This window comes from Gopherus flavomarginatus, chromosome 22 (genome assembly GCF_025201925.1).
Source record: "Gopherus flavomarginatus isolate rGopFla2 chromosome 22, rGopFla2.mat.asm, whole genome shotgun sequence".
NCBI lineage: Eukaryota > Metazoa > Chordata > Testudines > Testudinidae > Gopherus > Gopherus flavomarginatus.
Window position 1 is genome coordinate 10063325 of NC_066638.1, and position 12854 is coordinate 10076178.

A 12854-nucleotide genomic window follows, 5' to 3' on the forward strand; every position below is an offset into this window, starting at 1 on the left:
CGTGTTCCAGCGAGTGCATCGTCTACGAATGTGAAACCGTTCCGGGCTGGGCTGGGCTGTGTATGTGGGGGGTGAGGGGGCAGATAGAGGTGGGGAGCCGGCAAGGAGGAGAGAGCAGTGAATATGGGGTTCTTGGAGAGGAAGTGGAAGGGCTCATGGTCTCAAGCTGACGCTTGCACACACGCTCACACATGCTCGCTCACGCTCGCACACACAGAGCTCTGCCTTTAGCCTGCGGATTCTCAGTGTCCACTTCAGCTTCCCTCCCCCCATGGAGACCCTGGAAGTCCTGGAATTTGACCAGCGGGAGCAGTGGACAGGGACAGCTCTTTGTTCTCTGGGTCCAGCCTTGGTGACTAAAAGCAGAGCCCGTCCCCTCCCCCCTTCCAGTATCTCTCTAGGCTCCTACTCCTCCCCCTCCACCCTTTTTTGGGGGTGGGGGGGGAGTGGACGAGGCCTGGGAATGTTCCTGCTTTGTGTGTGGTGTGGGACAGGCTGAGAGGAGGAGGAGGGGGCTTTGGGCCCCTTCCTTTCAGATGCAGGAGGTATGCAGCTAATTCAATGGGCTTCACTTTGATTACCTATCTGATAACAGAGGAATTTGAACAATGTGTGTGTTTTGGGAAGGGGGGAGGGGAGGATGCTCTGAGGACCACCAGCTTCTCAGCAGCTCACTTCAAAAGGCCCAAGCGGGGAGGGGGTGGAGAGGGTGAGTCCATGCCCGCCTGCCCTGTTGTTTCTGTCCCCTCCCCAGGGAGAGGGGGTTTCCTTTGCCTTTTGTTGGGGGTTTATCTGTAGCTCTCCTGGAAAATAAACAGGGCTATGTCATGTTTTGGGTGGCTCTTCCTCCTCGTTCTGCACCCGCTCCGTGCTGGTGAAATGCAGCCATCTCTGGGACGTGGAGGGCAGTGCCCAGTACAACACAGCAGAGGAGAGCCATTGTGCCCAAGGACACAGAGGCAAGCCCTCGTTACAAGAAAAGTGATGGAGACAGAGCAGCTGGTTTTCTAAAGGTCTAGCTGAAGGATCTGCAATGCAGCAAGTTGTGGGGAGACCTGGGTTCCCAGCTCTGCCAGTGCTTGCTGTGTAGCCTTGTGCAAGTTACTTTGCCTCTGTGCCTCGGTTTCCCCACCTGTAAAAAGGGGATAAAACCCAGCTCCAAAGGGTGCTATGATGCCAAAATTGATAATTATGATGGACTTTGCCTTCAGGTGGAAGGCATCCAAAGAACAGGGCAATGTACACAAATAAACAATGCAACTCACTGTGTCGTGAAGTTCCTTCCTGACCCCAGCTGTTGATCGGTTTCTGCCCAGAAGCATGAAGATTCAGAGTCCTGAGGATTTTTGTCTTTGCCAGCGTAAACACAGCTGCTGCTCCTATTCATATAAACATCTAATGATAAAGATCTTGTATTTGCATCAGCTTTCATCTCAAAGGGTCCTGATAGGCAAAGGTTCCCTTCACCAATTACTGAAACACATCCACTTCTCAAGTGAAACACGGCATCTGTTCAACAGAGACACATGCATTTTGGGGCAGGAAGTGAAGGGCATCATTTCCTCAATGATGCTTCAAGAGGAATTTAGGAAGGCAGGATGCAATTGCCCTAATTAGAGTCTGGGGGGAACATCCCAACTCTCACAAAGAAGGAGGTGGAATCTAGAATGATCTTTAACCTTGTGGAGGTGATTCTCTGTGAGAGGCCCACTGCACAGGCGGGAGGCGTGAATGATTGTCTGGACTGGCGGGTTACTCGCTAGGCACCTTCTTGGCCCTAAGAATGCCCTGAAGTGAAGTCTTGCTGATTCATCATCTTGTTTGAGTCTGTGCTCTGAGAAGCTGCTGCCTGTTCATCCAAAGGGAAAAGGCAGTGCCTTGTGAGGAGGCATTTTAAGAAGGGGGAGGAGGATTGCCTGGTAGGGGGAAAATGAAACCCTGTCAGGCTTAAATGAGCTGCTTTGAGCCCTGCCATGAAGGCAAGGCACAATCTGCCCATAGCAGCCTGCACTCCTCTTCCTCAGCAGCCTGGAGCTGGCAGCATAGGGAGGGAATGGGAGAGCAGGAGCTCGCTCCAGCTCCTGACACCATGAGGTGAGGGTCACAAGTCTTCCAAGCCAGGCTCAGTGAGCAGTATGCTCAGAAGGAGCTGGATGCATAAGCATGGGAACGAGGGTTGCAGGGGGTGCTGCAGCACCCCCAGGTTTTACGTGGGGCTCCAGCTGCTGGCCCCGCATGTGGGATCCTGGCTGTGGGCTCCGGTCCCAGCCACTGGCCCCGTGCCCACCCCAGCTGTGGCTCCAGCCTCAGCCCCCTTATCCCTGCCCACATTCCCTCACTCTCCCCGAGCCATGGCCCTGCTTTCAGCCCCAGCTCTAGGGGATGGCTGGGGGTGTGGACAGGGGTAAGCGGGGGTACAGTTCCCCAATATAAAAAGTGTTCCAAGTTCGTGGGAGGGAATTTTACTTTACTGTGGACTCTGAGTCTGTACGAGTGCAGCTTGGAAGCTTCTTTATGCTGCAGGGAAAGCTGACTTGGGGTTCGCTCGGTGCCACCAGGGAGGGACGTTAATTTCCTTTTCCAGCTAAGCATTAAGCGTACAGATGCTGGCTGGGATCAGCAAACTGTGCGCCCCTTCCTGGAGTAACAAGTGACCCTGAGTGGCTTGCAGTTCTGGTCCCTGATCACCTCTTTAAGATGGTGACACCATGAATTGGATCTGGCGAGATACCTTTATTCCATTTAAAGGGGACCTCACCCACTTGTGAAACCCCTTGCCCCAACACACAGGCTGCTGTGACTTCCTGTCCTGGTGAGCCAGCCTGAGGCCACAAGTGGTTCTCTTTCCCTCCTAAAGCCTGTTTCTGTGGCTGTGAGGATGGGTCTGTTCATGTATAGGGCCTTGTTTATTACCATGAGGGTTTCCCAGAGTCAGCCCCGGAATGGTGCAGTGGCAGGGGAGTCTGGAGGGCAGGCAAGATGGGAAAAACCCTTGTGGAAGGAGTGGCAGGGCTGGAGTTGGGGAAATAAAAAGCCCAGAAGAAAAGAGTAAATTTTCCTTTGAACTTGGAGGGTCCTTCCTCCAGTTTTGTCCACCCCCCACCTTCCCTTTCCCATTGCCCCCCACAAACCCTCTCATCCTGGCCTGAATAGCAGTAAAGATCTATCTTTAAAAAATCTCTCTCCTTCCTGATTTTAGTATTTTTTTCCACATTCAAGTCCTTGCCGTCGTGTGCAGAGAGAGTAGGGGGATGGATGGGAGGGCGCGGTGTTTCCCTGTGAGGAGAGGGAGAGGAAAAGATGTGAATTCTCTTCCCTTAGGGTGTGTGTAAGTCTAAATGTGGGGTATTTTCCTACCATCTGCAAAGAATGGGCTGTGGGAGATCACATGACCTGGGTTACTGAGTAACACATGAATGGTGGGAATGCTCCATTCATTTAAATCCTGATCGCAAAGAGCAGCGTGAGGACCAGATGGGCAGGGAGCTGAAAGCAAGGCTGCTGGAGGGAGAGGGGAACTGCCTGAGCAGGGCTTGGGGATCGCCAGCCACAGGGCTGTTTTTGGTTTTTTTTGTTTTTTTTGTTAGGAATATAAAAACAGTACTTTAATTAAATTCATGAGGACTTAATCAAGTGTAGCATCTTTTATTTTTTCCCTGTTTTACCTTGCATTCTCATTTTAGTATGTATTATTTTCATAATTACAAGGTAGTTTTCAATAAAAAAATTTCAGCTTGGACATTTAATTTCAGCTTGGACATTTAACAGCCACAGGGCTGTTGCAGGATAGGTGGAGTTGCTAAAATGCTGGGAAGGTTATTTTAACACCCCCCCCCCCCACACACACACACACACACACACTTCCTCCAAACAAATTGCAAATTAACTCTTTACTCACCCTTCCCCCTTCCCAAAAGCAGACATTTCCATATGAGCTGGTAAATATCTCCTTGGCCCATACAGACTGGTATCAACAGCCTTGCATCATCTGGTGGCCCCTCTGGCATGGACCAGCTGGAGGGGGGGCAGGGGTATGGCTGAGGGTGTCAGTCTTGTCCAAGGGACTCAGATATTATAATAGTGAAAGCAGTACAAATGCCTGAATTCCTTCCACTAGAACTCCTCATGATCTTGCTTCCTAGAATGGATGAAATCTAGTAGGATGAATTATTTTCATACCATTAATGGTTTTCTTCTCCATTATGTGAACAGCTGAAATTTAAGTCTATCAGATTCTTGAATTTGGTTTCACTGAGCTGACAATGAAACCAGTCTTGTCTGACTGATAGCAGAGATTATCAACTAGCATAGACCATCCTCATCCTAACAGTTGTGTATTTATTGTGGGCTACTTGTTTCACTGACTACAGAACTGTGGTGAAAATGACATGTATAATTTGGATTCAGCTGTGCTCCTGGCCAGCAATCTCACTCCAGTGGAGCATCTTTCTGTAAAACGCATGGATGAAAAGCATCGCAGAACTGGGACAAGCTGAATTCATAAATAAAATTCCTTTTGCATCATCTCTGTCATGTCATATTGGAAAACAGCCCCAGGGAAAGTTTCCTTTTATTGCTCCTTTCCGCTGAGAAACTGCTCGTGAAAACATTAGCAAGTTCACTCCTTCGAAACCTGCAATTGGGCAGTTCGGTGCAGGACTCTGTTTTACAATGGAGGGTCTGATCCTGGAAGCTGCTGGAAACCCATGATTCTAGCTAACATCTGGGGCCCTTGGAAGCTTGCAGGATTGCAACCTTAATTCCCCAAATGGAAAGCAGCAGGTGAAATCAAGCAAGGGTCTGGGGGAAGGGGTCTGTAATCATTTTCATGGCACGATAGATTTGTTGCCAAAATCTTGTCTTTGGTATGGATCTCCTCTGTGGCTCTGTGTGTATCTGCATTCATCAAAGGCTCCAGGTTATTAAACAGAGAGCTGCGGAAACTAAAACCCAAGAACAGGTATAGATTGGGCAGTGCCGGTCTCCCATCACGATGTCTGTGTCTCAGGGTATGTCTACATCTACAATTTTGCAGCGCTGGTTGTTACAGCTGTATTAGTACAGCTGTATAGGGCCAGCGCTGCAGAGTGGTCACACTTACAGCAACCAGCGCTGCAAGTGGTGTTAGATGTGGCCACACTGCAGCGCTGTTGGGCGGCTTCAAGGGGGGTTAGGGGAACGCGAGAGCAAACCGCGGGGAAGCAGGTCTCCTTCCCCGCGGTTTGCTCCAGTGTTCCCCGAACACCCCCCCCAAGCAGGTCTCCTTCCCAGCGGTTTGCTCCGGTGTTTTTTGAACCCCCGTGCAAGCAGATCTCCTTCCCCGCGGTGTGCTGTCGCGTTCCCCGAACCCCCCTGCAAACCGCGGGGAAGGAGATCTGCTTGCACGGGGGTTAGGGGAACGCGAGAGCAAACCGCGGGGAAGGAGACCTGCTTCCCCGCAGTGTGCTGTCGCGTTCCCCGAACCCCCCTGCAAACCGCGGGGAAGGAGATCTGCTTGCACGGGGGTTAGGGGAACGCGAGAGCAAACCGCGGGGAAGGACACCTGCTTGATTACCAGAGAGGCTTCCTCTGGTATGCAGGGAGTTGCAGGGCTGGTGATGCCCTGCAGATGTGTACACCTTCTAAGTTGCAGCGCTATAACTCCCTCACCAGCGCTGCAACTTTCTGATCCTGGAAGCTGCTGGAAACCCATGATTCTAGCTAACATCTGGGGCCCTTGGAAGCTTGCAGGATTGCAACCTTAATTCCCCAAATGGAAAGCAGCAGGTGAAATCAAGCAAGGGTCTGGGGGAAGGGGTCTGTAATCACTTTCATGGCACGATAGATTTGTTGCCAAAATCTTGTCTTTGGTATGGATCTCCTCTGTGGCTCTGTGTGTATCTGCATTCATCAAAGGCTCCAGGTTATTAAACAGAGAGCTGCGGAAACTAAAACCCAAGAACAGGTATAGATTGGGCAGTGCCGGTCTCCCGTCATGATGTCTGTGTCTCAGTTCGGATCCTAAAGGGACCCCCTCTGGGAGTAAAAGCTGTTCAGTCTACCTGACCTATTGACTTGAGACTGCCAGCAGGGGGAGCCATCCAACGAACTGTGTGTTCTTAAGTATCAGAGGGGTGGCCGCGTTAGTCTGGATCTGTAAAAGCAGCAAAGAGTCCTGTGGTACCTTATAGACTAACAGACGTATTGGAGCATAAACTCACCATCTGATGAACTGTGTATTCTTAGCTGTCTATGACAGTGGTTCTTAATAGGGTTGTCGATTAATCACAGTTAACTCAGGCGATTATCTCAAAAAATAATTGTGATTAATCGCACTGTTAAACAATAGAAAAACAATTGCAATTTACTAAATATTTCTGGATGTTTTTCTACATTTTCAAATATATCAATTTCAATTGCAACACCAAATACAAAGTGTACAGTGATCACTTTATTTTGATTACAAATATTTGCACTGTAAAAATGATAAACGAGTATTTTTCAATTCACCTCATACAAGTACTGTAATGCAATCTTTCATAAGTGCTACTTACAAATATTGTTTGGTTACATAACTGCATTCAAAAACAAAACAATGTAAAACTTTAGCGCCTACAAGTCCACTCAGTCCTACTTCTTGTTCAGCCACTCACTAAGAGAAACAAGTTTGTTTACATTTACGGGAGATACCACTGCCTGCTTCTTATTTACAGGGTCACCTGAAAGTGAGAATAGGCATTCGCAGGGTGCTATTGTAGCTGGTGTCACAAGATATTTACATGCCAAATGTGCTAAAGAGTCATATGCCTCTTCAAGCTTCCGCCGTTGTTCCTAAGGACATGCTTCCACGCTGATAGTACTTGTTAAAAAAAAAATGCATTAGTTAATTAAATTTGTGACTGAACTCCTTAGGGGAGAATTATATGTCCCCTGCTCTGTTTTACCTGTGTTCTGCCATATATTTTATGTTATAGAAGTCTCAGATGATGACCCAGCACATGTTGTTCATTTTAAGAATACTTTCACTGCAAATCTGACAAAATGCAAAGAAGATACCCATGTGAAATTTCTAAAGAAAGCTACAGCACTCAACCCAAGATTTAAGACCCTAAAGTGCCCTCCAAAAACTGAGAGGGACGAGGTGTGGAGCATGCTTTCAGAAGTCTTAAAAGAGCAACACTCTGATGCAGAAACTACAGAACCCAAAAAATAAAATCAACCTTCTGCTGGTGGCATCTGACTCTGATGATGAAAATGAATATGCGTCGGTCCACACTGGTTTGGATCATTATCGAGCAGAACCAGTCATCAGCATGGATGCATGCCCTCTGGGATGGAGGTTGAAGCATCAAGGGACATATGGGTGGCGAGTGGAGCCCCACTCTGGGGAGGTTAGTCCCCAGCTGTGCCCCTTCTGCCCATGCCCTCCCAAACCCTGCAACCAGAAGTCCAGCGGCCACGGGCCTATTATACCCGCTGCCCATGCACATATGAACCTCTAGCGTATCTGGCATGTAAATACCTTGCAATGCTGGCTACAGCCAGGACCGGAGCTTGGGTTTCTTGTGCCCTAGGCGCACGGCCATTTCGCTGGCCCCCGCGCTGATCCCGCAGCTCCGGTGGAGCTGCCGCAGTCATTCCTGCGGAGGGTCCGTTGGTCTGTGGCTCCGGTGGAGCTGCCGCAGTCATGCCTGCGGGCTGTCCACCGGAGCCGCGTGAGCAGCCGACTGTCCGCAGGCACGCCTGCGGCAGCTCCACCAGAACTGCCTGCCGCCCCCCTGGCAAAATGCCTCCCCCCAAATAATCGTGGCGCCCTAGGCAATTGCCTAGGCTGCCTAAACAGTAGCACCAGCCCTGGCTACAACAGTGCCATGCAAATGCCTGTTCTCGCTTTCGGGTGACGTGAACTAGAAGCAGGCAGCGTTATCTCCTGCAAATAAAAACAAACCTGTTTGTCTCAGCGATTGATTAAACAAGAAGTAGGACTAATTGGACTTGTAGGCCCTAAAGTTTTACATTGTTTTATTTTTCAATGCGGGGGAGGGGGTTGTATATAATTCTACATTTCCAAAGTCAACTTTCAGGATAGAGATTGCACTACAGTTCTTGTATGAGGTGAATTGAAATATATGATTTCTTTTGTTTTTACAGAGCAAATATTTGTAATAAAAAATAAACATAAAGCCAGCACTGTACACTTTGCACTCTATGTTGTAATTGAAATGAATATATTTGAATTGTAGAAAACATCCAAAAATCTTTAAATAAATGGTAATCTATTATTGTTTAACAGTGCAATTAATCACGATTAATTTTTTTAATCGCTTGACAGCCCTGGTTCTGACCCAGGGGGTACATCGACTCATCTAGATCTTTGCCTAGTTTTACAACAGGCTACATAAAAAGCACTAGCGATGTCAGTGCAGGCTAAACTTTCATACAGACAATGACTTCTTTACAGTGCTCTATGTACTATACACTGAAATGTAAGTACAATATTAATATTCTAATAGATTTATTTTATGATTATATGGTAAAAATGAGTCAACGATTTTTTTTCAGTAATGTGCTGTGACAGGTTTGTATTTTTATGTCTGACTTTGTAAGCAAGTAATTTTTTAGTTGAGATTAAACTTGGGGGTACATAAGACAAATGAGACTCTGAAAAGAGTACAGTAGTCTGGAAAGGTTGAGAGCCACTGGTCTATGAAGCAACCCTTTCAGGTCAGCGTATCTTCCAGAAGTGTCTCTGGGGAAGTAAGCACTCGGGCATCCTTGTGTCTGTCCATCCTTTGTCAAGCTCCACGGTGGAAAGAGAACACCCTTGTTCCAATGGGACTGCAACCTGGGGAATGTGGTTCTTTTCTCGCCATGCCACAGGAAACTGGGTCTTCTCACAGTGTCTAACTCTTTTTTCCCTTCTCTGGCCTCCTAGAGCAAGCTCCACATGGAGGGATTCCGCAGCCTGAAAGAAGGCGAGGCAGTCGAGTTCACCTTCAAGAAGTCATCCAAAGGCTTGGAGTCCATCCGAGTGACTGGCCCAGGAGGCGTGTTCTGCATTGGGAGCGAGAGGAGACCAAAGGGGAAGAACCTCCAGAAACGCAGATCGAAAGGAGACAGGTAAGGGCAGCAGGGCAAGGGATGCACAGTGATCAGACAGCAGCACCTGATCTCCAAGGGCTTTGTGATCAGCCTAGCACCTGACCTGAGCCATATGGAGGAGAGCTTCATGGCAGAGGGCAGGGTGGTAGGAGACACATAGTCAAGACTGGTTTGTGGACTATGTTCTGATGTGGTAACACCCTCCCCACTCATCTGCCGTCCACCCACCCCTCTGTTTGTATCATTGCATCCTCTGAAACACTTGTTCTGCGTCTGGTCACTTGGCACCTCTTCATTTCCAAACATGCCCCAGAATCTTCTGCCTCCTTTGGGGCCCGGGCTAAGATTCTGCAGTTTATCCAAGACCCAAAGGCATCCACTTCTGCAAGGAAATTTCCCTGTTGGAGAAGGGCAGGTCGTTGCCACTCTGCTTTTGAGGAGGTCACCAAGGTAACCCCGGTTCTATACTGGTGGCAACCAGCAGAGACCACCGGTATAGCTTCTACACGAGGCCCCAATGGACAGACACCTCATATGTGTGTCGTCTGTGACTCTGCGGGGGAGTTCTGCAGGACAAACACAGAACTGTTAGTGGAGCTGGGGGTTACTGATATTAAAGGGGCTGATTAAAAAAAAAGGAGCTGGGCTGGGGAGTCCCCATCTGGCTGCTGGGCCTTTGGGACACAGCTGGGAAGGCATGAGGCTGAATATCACAGCGCCACTGGGAACAGGAGGGTTCCTGCCACAGGGCTCCTGGGGGTAGGAGGGGCAGTGGCCTTCCCCTGAAAGAGGCTTCCTTCAGTTTTTAATGAGTGTCAGATGCAGATTTCTGGGAGAGGGCAGAAAACCAGAAGTGAAAGGCCAGAGGTCAAAAACACCCAGGGCTGAATGGTATGGACCAATGCTCCCTTTCTGTTTGCATGTGTTCAGGATGGAGCTGTAGCCACACAGCAAATTGGGGGAGGGAAGGGGTAATTTTCTCTCGTAAAAGCCCAGCGTTGTGAGATCCATGACTGCTCAGGAAATGGCCAGACAGCCGAGCGAAGTCTCCCACAGCAGCTTTGCAGCCCAGAGGCGAGGTTCCCCTCCCACCCTGAGTCTGCAAGGGGGTTCCTCAGGGACTTCCCTTACATCCTAGGCTGGCATCAGCACGGCTGCTTGAAAGTGCTGCCCCCTGGTGGTGGTGTGAAGTCTATTTCACAGGCTGTGAAAAGCACAGCCTGTTTGCAGCCATCCATTTCTGATGAGTGGCTGGCTTCTGCAAGGGGATTTAAATCCATTTGGGGTCTTTTTTTGGTTTGGTTTTGTTGTGATTTTTTTTTTCTCGGCTTCGGTAATTTGATCATAGAGATGCAGGACTTAAAATGAAAATGTGAACAAAAGTCAGAAAAATACACTGAAAGTAGGCTTGGCAGAATTTGATTAGTATCTTTTTATGATTTCAGTGGACCATATCGGCAGGAGGGGTCTGGGTGTGGGGGGCTCTGGGTTCTGGGGGAGTGGGATTGATAGGGTGAGGGTCTAGGTGCAGCTGCTTGGGGATCAGTGGGATGGGGGTCTGTGTTTACGGGACTCATTGGAGGGGTCCAGATGTAGGGGGGTTGGGCTTCTCAGGGTGAGGGTTCGATGGGCCTGCTTAACGGGGGAGCCCCAGCTGCTGCCAAGGGGACTCCACATGCCAGGTTCCCGCTTCCCCCTGTAATTCCCCCGTCCTCTTCTTCTCCATCTCTGTCCCCTCACTCCTATATACTCCCTTCCTTCCGCATTGCCTCTTCCCCCCTCCCCACTCCCTCACCTCCCCTTCCCTCATTTCCCCCACACCCCTTTACACAAAAAACAGGAAGTCTCCCAGCACACACAAGGGGAGAACGACTGGCACTAGGACCCACGAGGCAGTGTTCAGCTTCAGTGAGCACTTGTAGAAATGGGGGGGCCCAGCAGCATGAAACACTGTGCCCCCATGCCCCACCTCTGCTTGGGGGGGGCAATCCCCCAAACTGGACCCCTGGTTTCTTCCCCCCTCCCCCCAGTGACTTAGCCATTTTCTGCAGGTGGGCAATCACTTAGAAAACCCCCGCCCCCATTAACTCTCCTGGATGGAATCCAGACTAGTCAGCTGTCTCTCACAGACTCTATGGAGATTTTCCTCCACTTTTGGAGCAGGAGGATGTGAGTTCTGTCCCAGTCTGATGACCACAACATCTCCATACATTGATTACTGCCGTCATGGGGACACCAGTCAGGGCTGGGAAACCACCTGGTTCTCCCCACCCACGAGGGTCCCATGTGCTGCAGCTTATGCTCAGGGCATAACAAGGTGAGGCAACTGGGAAAGCTTTAAGCAGCACTGGCAGCTGGAATGACCATACCCTGACACACTAACTTCTCTCCCCGGATCTCCGTCTCTCCCCTTCCTCTTCCTAGATGCTACAACTGTGGTGGGCTGGACCATCATGCCAAAGAATGCAAGCTGCCGCCGCAGCCAAAGAAATGCCACTTCTGCCAAAGCATCACCCACATGGTTGCCAACTGCCCCATCAAAGCACAGCAATCACCCAGCTCTCAGGGAAAGCCCGCCTACTTCCGGGAGGAAGAAGAAATGCACAGCTCATCCCTTCTTCCTGAAACCAGAGAATGATGGTGGGGGATTGGGGGATGGGGGGGGGGGAGATTTCCATCAGGATCAAAAGGCTTCAGCAAGGGATCGGTCAGCGAAGGGGGAGCAGCGAGCAGTTTCTGCCGTCATGATGTAGGGGGGTTGGTATAAAGAAGGGATGGGAGGGAGGGTAGCAGCTCAAACTATAGGATACAACCTGCCAGGCTATAGCGCTGGTATCCGGACAGAGGGACTGGGATGGTTGTATGTTGGTTACAAAATCCCAGCACAGATCTCATCCTCCCTACACCCACTTTGAGTGGGAAGAACCCAGTTACCCCTCTGTCCAGATGCCCAGCTCCAAAATTGGGAGAAGGAGCAGCCCCGTAACCCTGTACCTAACCGCTTCCTCCAACCAAAAGTCACGTGCTGCTCTAGTTTCTGTCTCTGTGTTTGGTGATTTTTACATTTTTAAACAAACTCCCAGTAGTGTTTGTGAACCCCTGGGGTCATTTTGGGTGGAGCAGGACCAGTGTCTCCATCCTAGCAGGAGAACAGAGACCGGTTCTCCATGGCAAGCTAGAAACTAGTGAGCAATCTGTTCTTTCTAGACACAGGCGAGCCAAATGGATCTCACCCAGGATTGCTGCTTGCCCAGGAATATCCACTGTCCGGGGTTTTTGAGACCTGCAGGGGAATGGTGGAATAGCACGCCCCCTGCAGAGGAATGGTGGAACAGCACACCTCTCGATTAAGTGTTAGCTGGCCCTGAAATAATTGGGAAGAGCCTCTTACTTTATTTAAGGTTTTCCAGGCTGGACTGAGGGGTTTGTAGCCTTGCTGGGACCTGCTCCCCTCTGAAGGCCCTTCGTTTCAGAGCCACCCAGATTTCATCTATATCCCTTTCCTCTCCCAGTTTGTGGGGGAGGGGAAGGAGTTGATAGAAGTCAGCATGAAAAGGCCTTTTTCTAGAGGCCAATCCTGGGCCTTCTAAAATGATGTCAGTGAGCTCGGACCTCGGCTCCCAGCATTTAATTAGATTCAGGGTTTCCTGAGCCATTGTAATGCAATGCTGATTTTTTTTTTAAATGTCTGGCTATATTAGCAAGAGACAGATCAAAGCAACTCGTGGCCTACTTGGAAGGAAATCATGGCGACACCAAAACTGTAACAAATG

The 12854-nt window shown here is 49.6% G+C and overlaps 1 protein-coding gene across 1 annotated transcript in view; it reads left to right on the forward strand.

Moving 5' to 3' along the window:
* Positions 1–11719, forward strand: part of LIN28A (lin-28 homolog A) — a 32144-nt gene extending 20425 nt beyond the window's left edge. Inside the window, exons 3-4 of the mRNA XM_050932072.1 lie at positions 8915–9099; positions 11506–11719. Coding sequence (XP_050788029.1) covers positions 8915–9099; positions 11506–11719 — 399 coding nt within the window. The remainder of the gene's footprint in view (positions 1–8914; positions 9100–11505) is intronic.
* The last annotated feature ends 1135 nt before the right edge of the window (positions 11720–12854 follow it).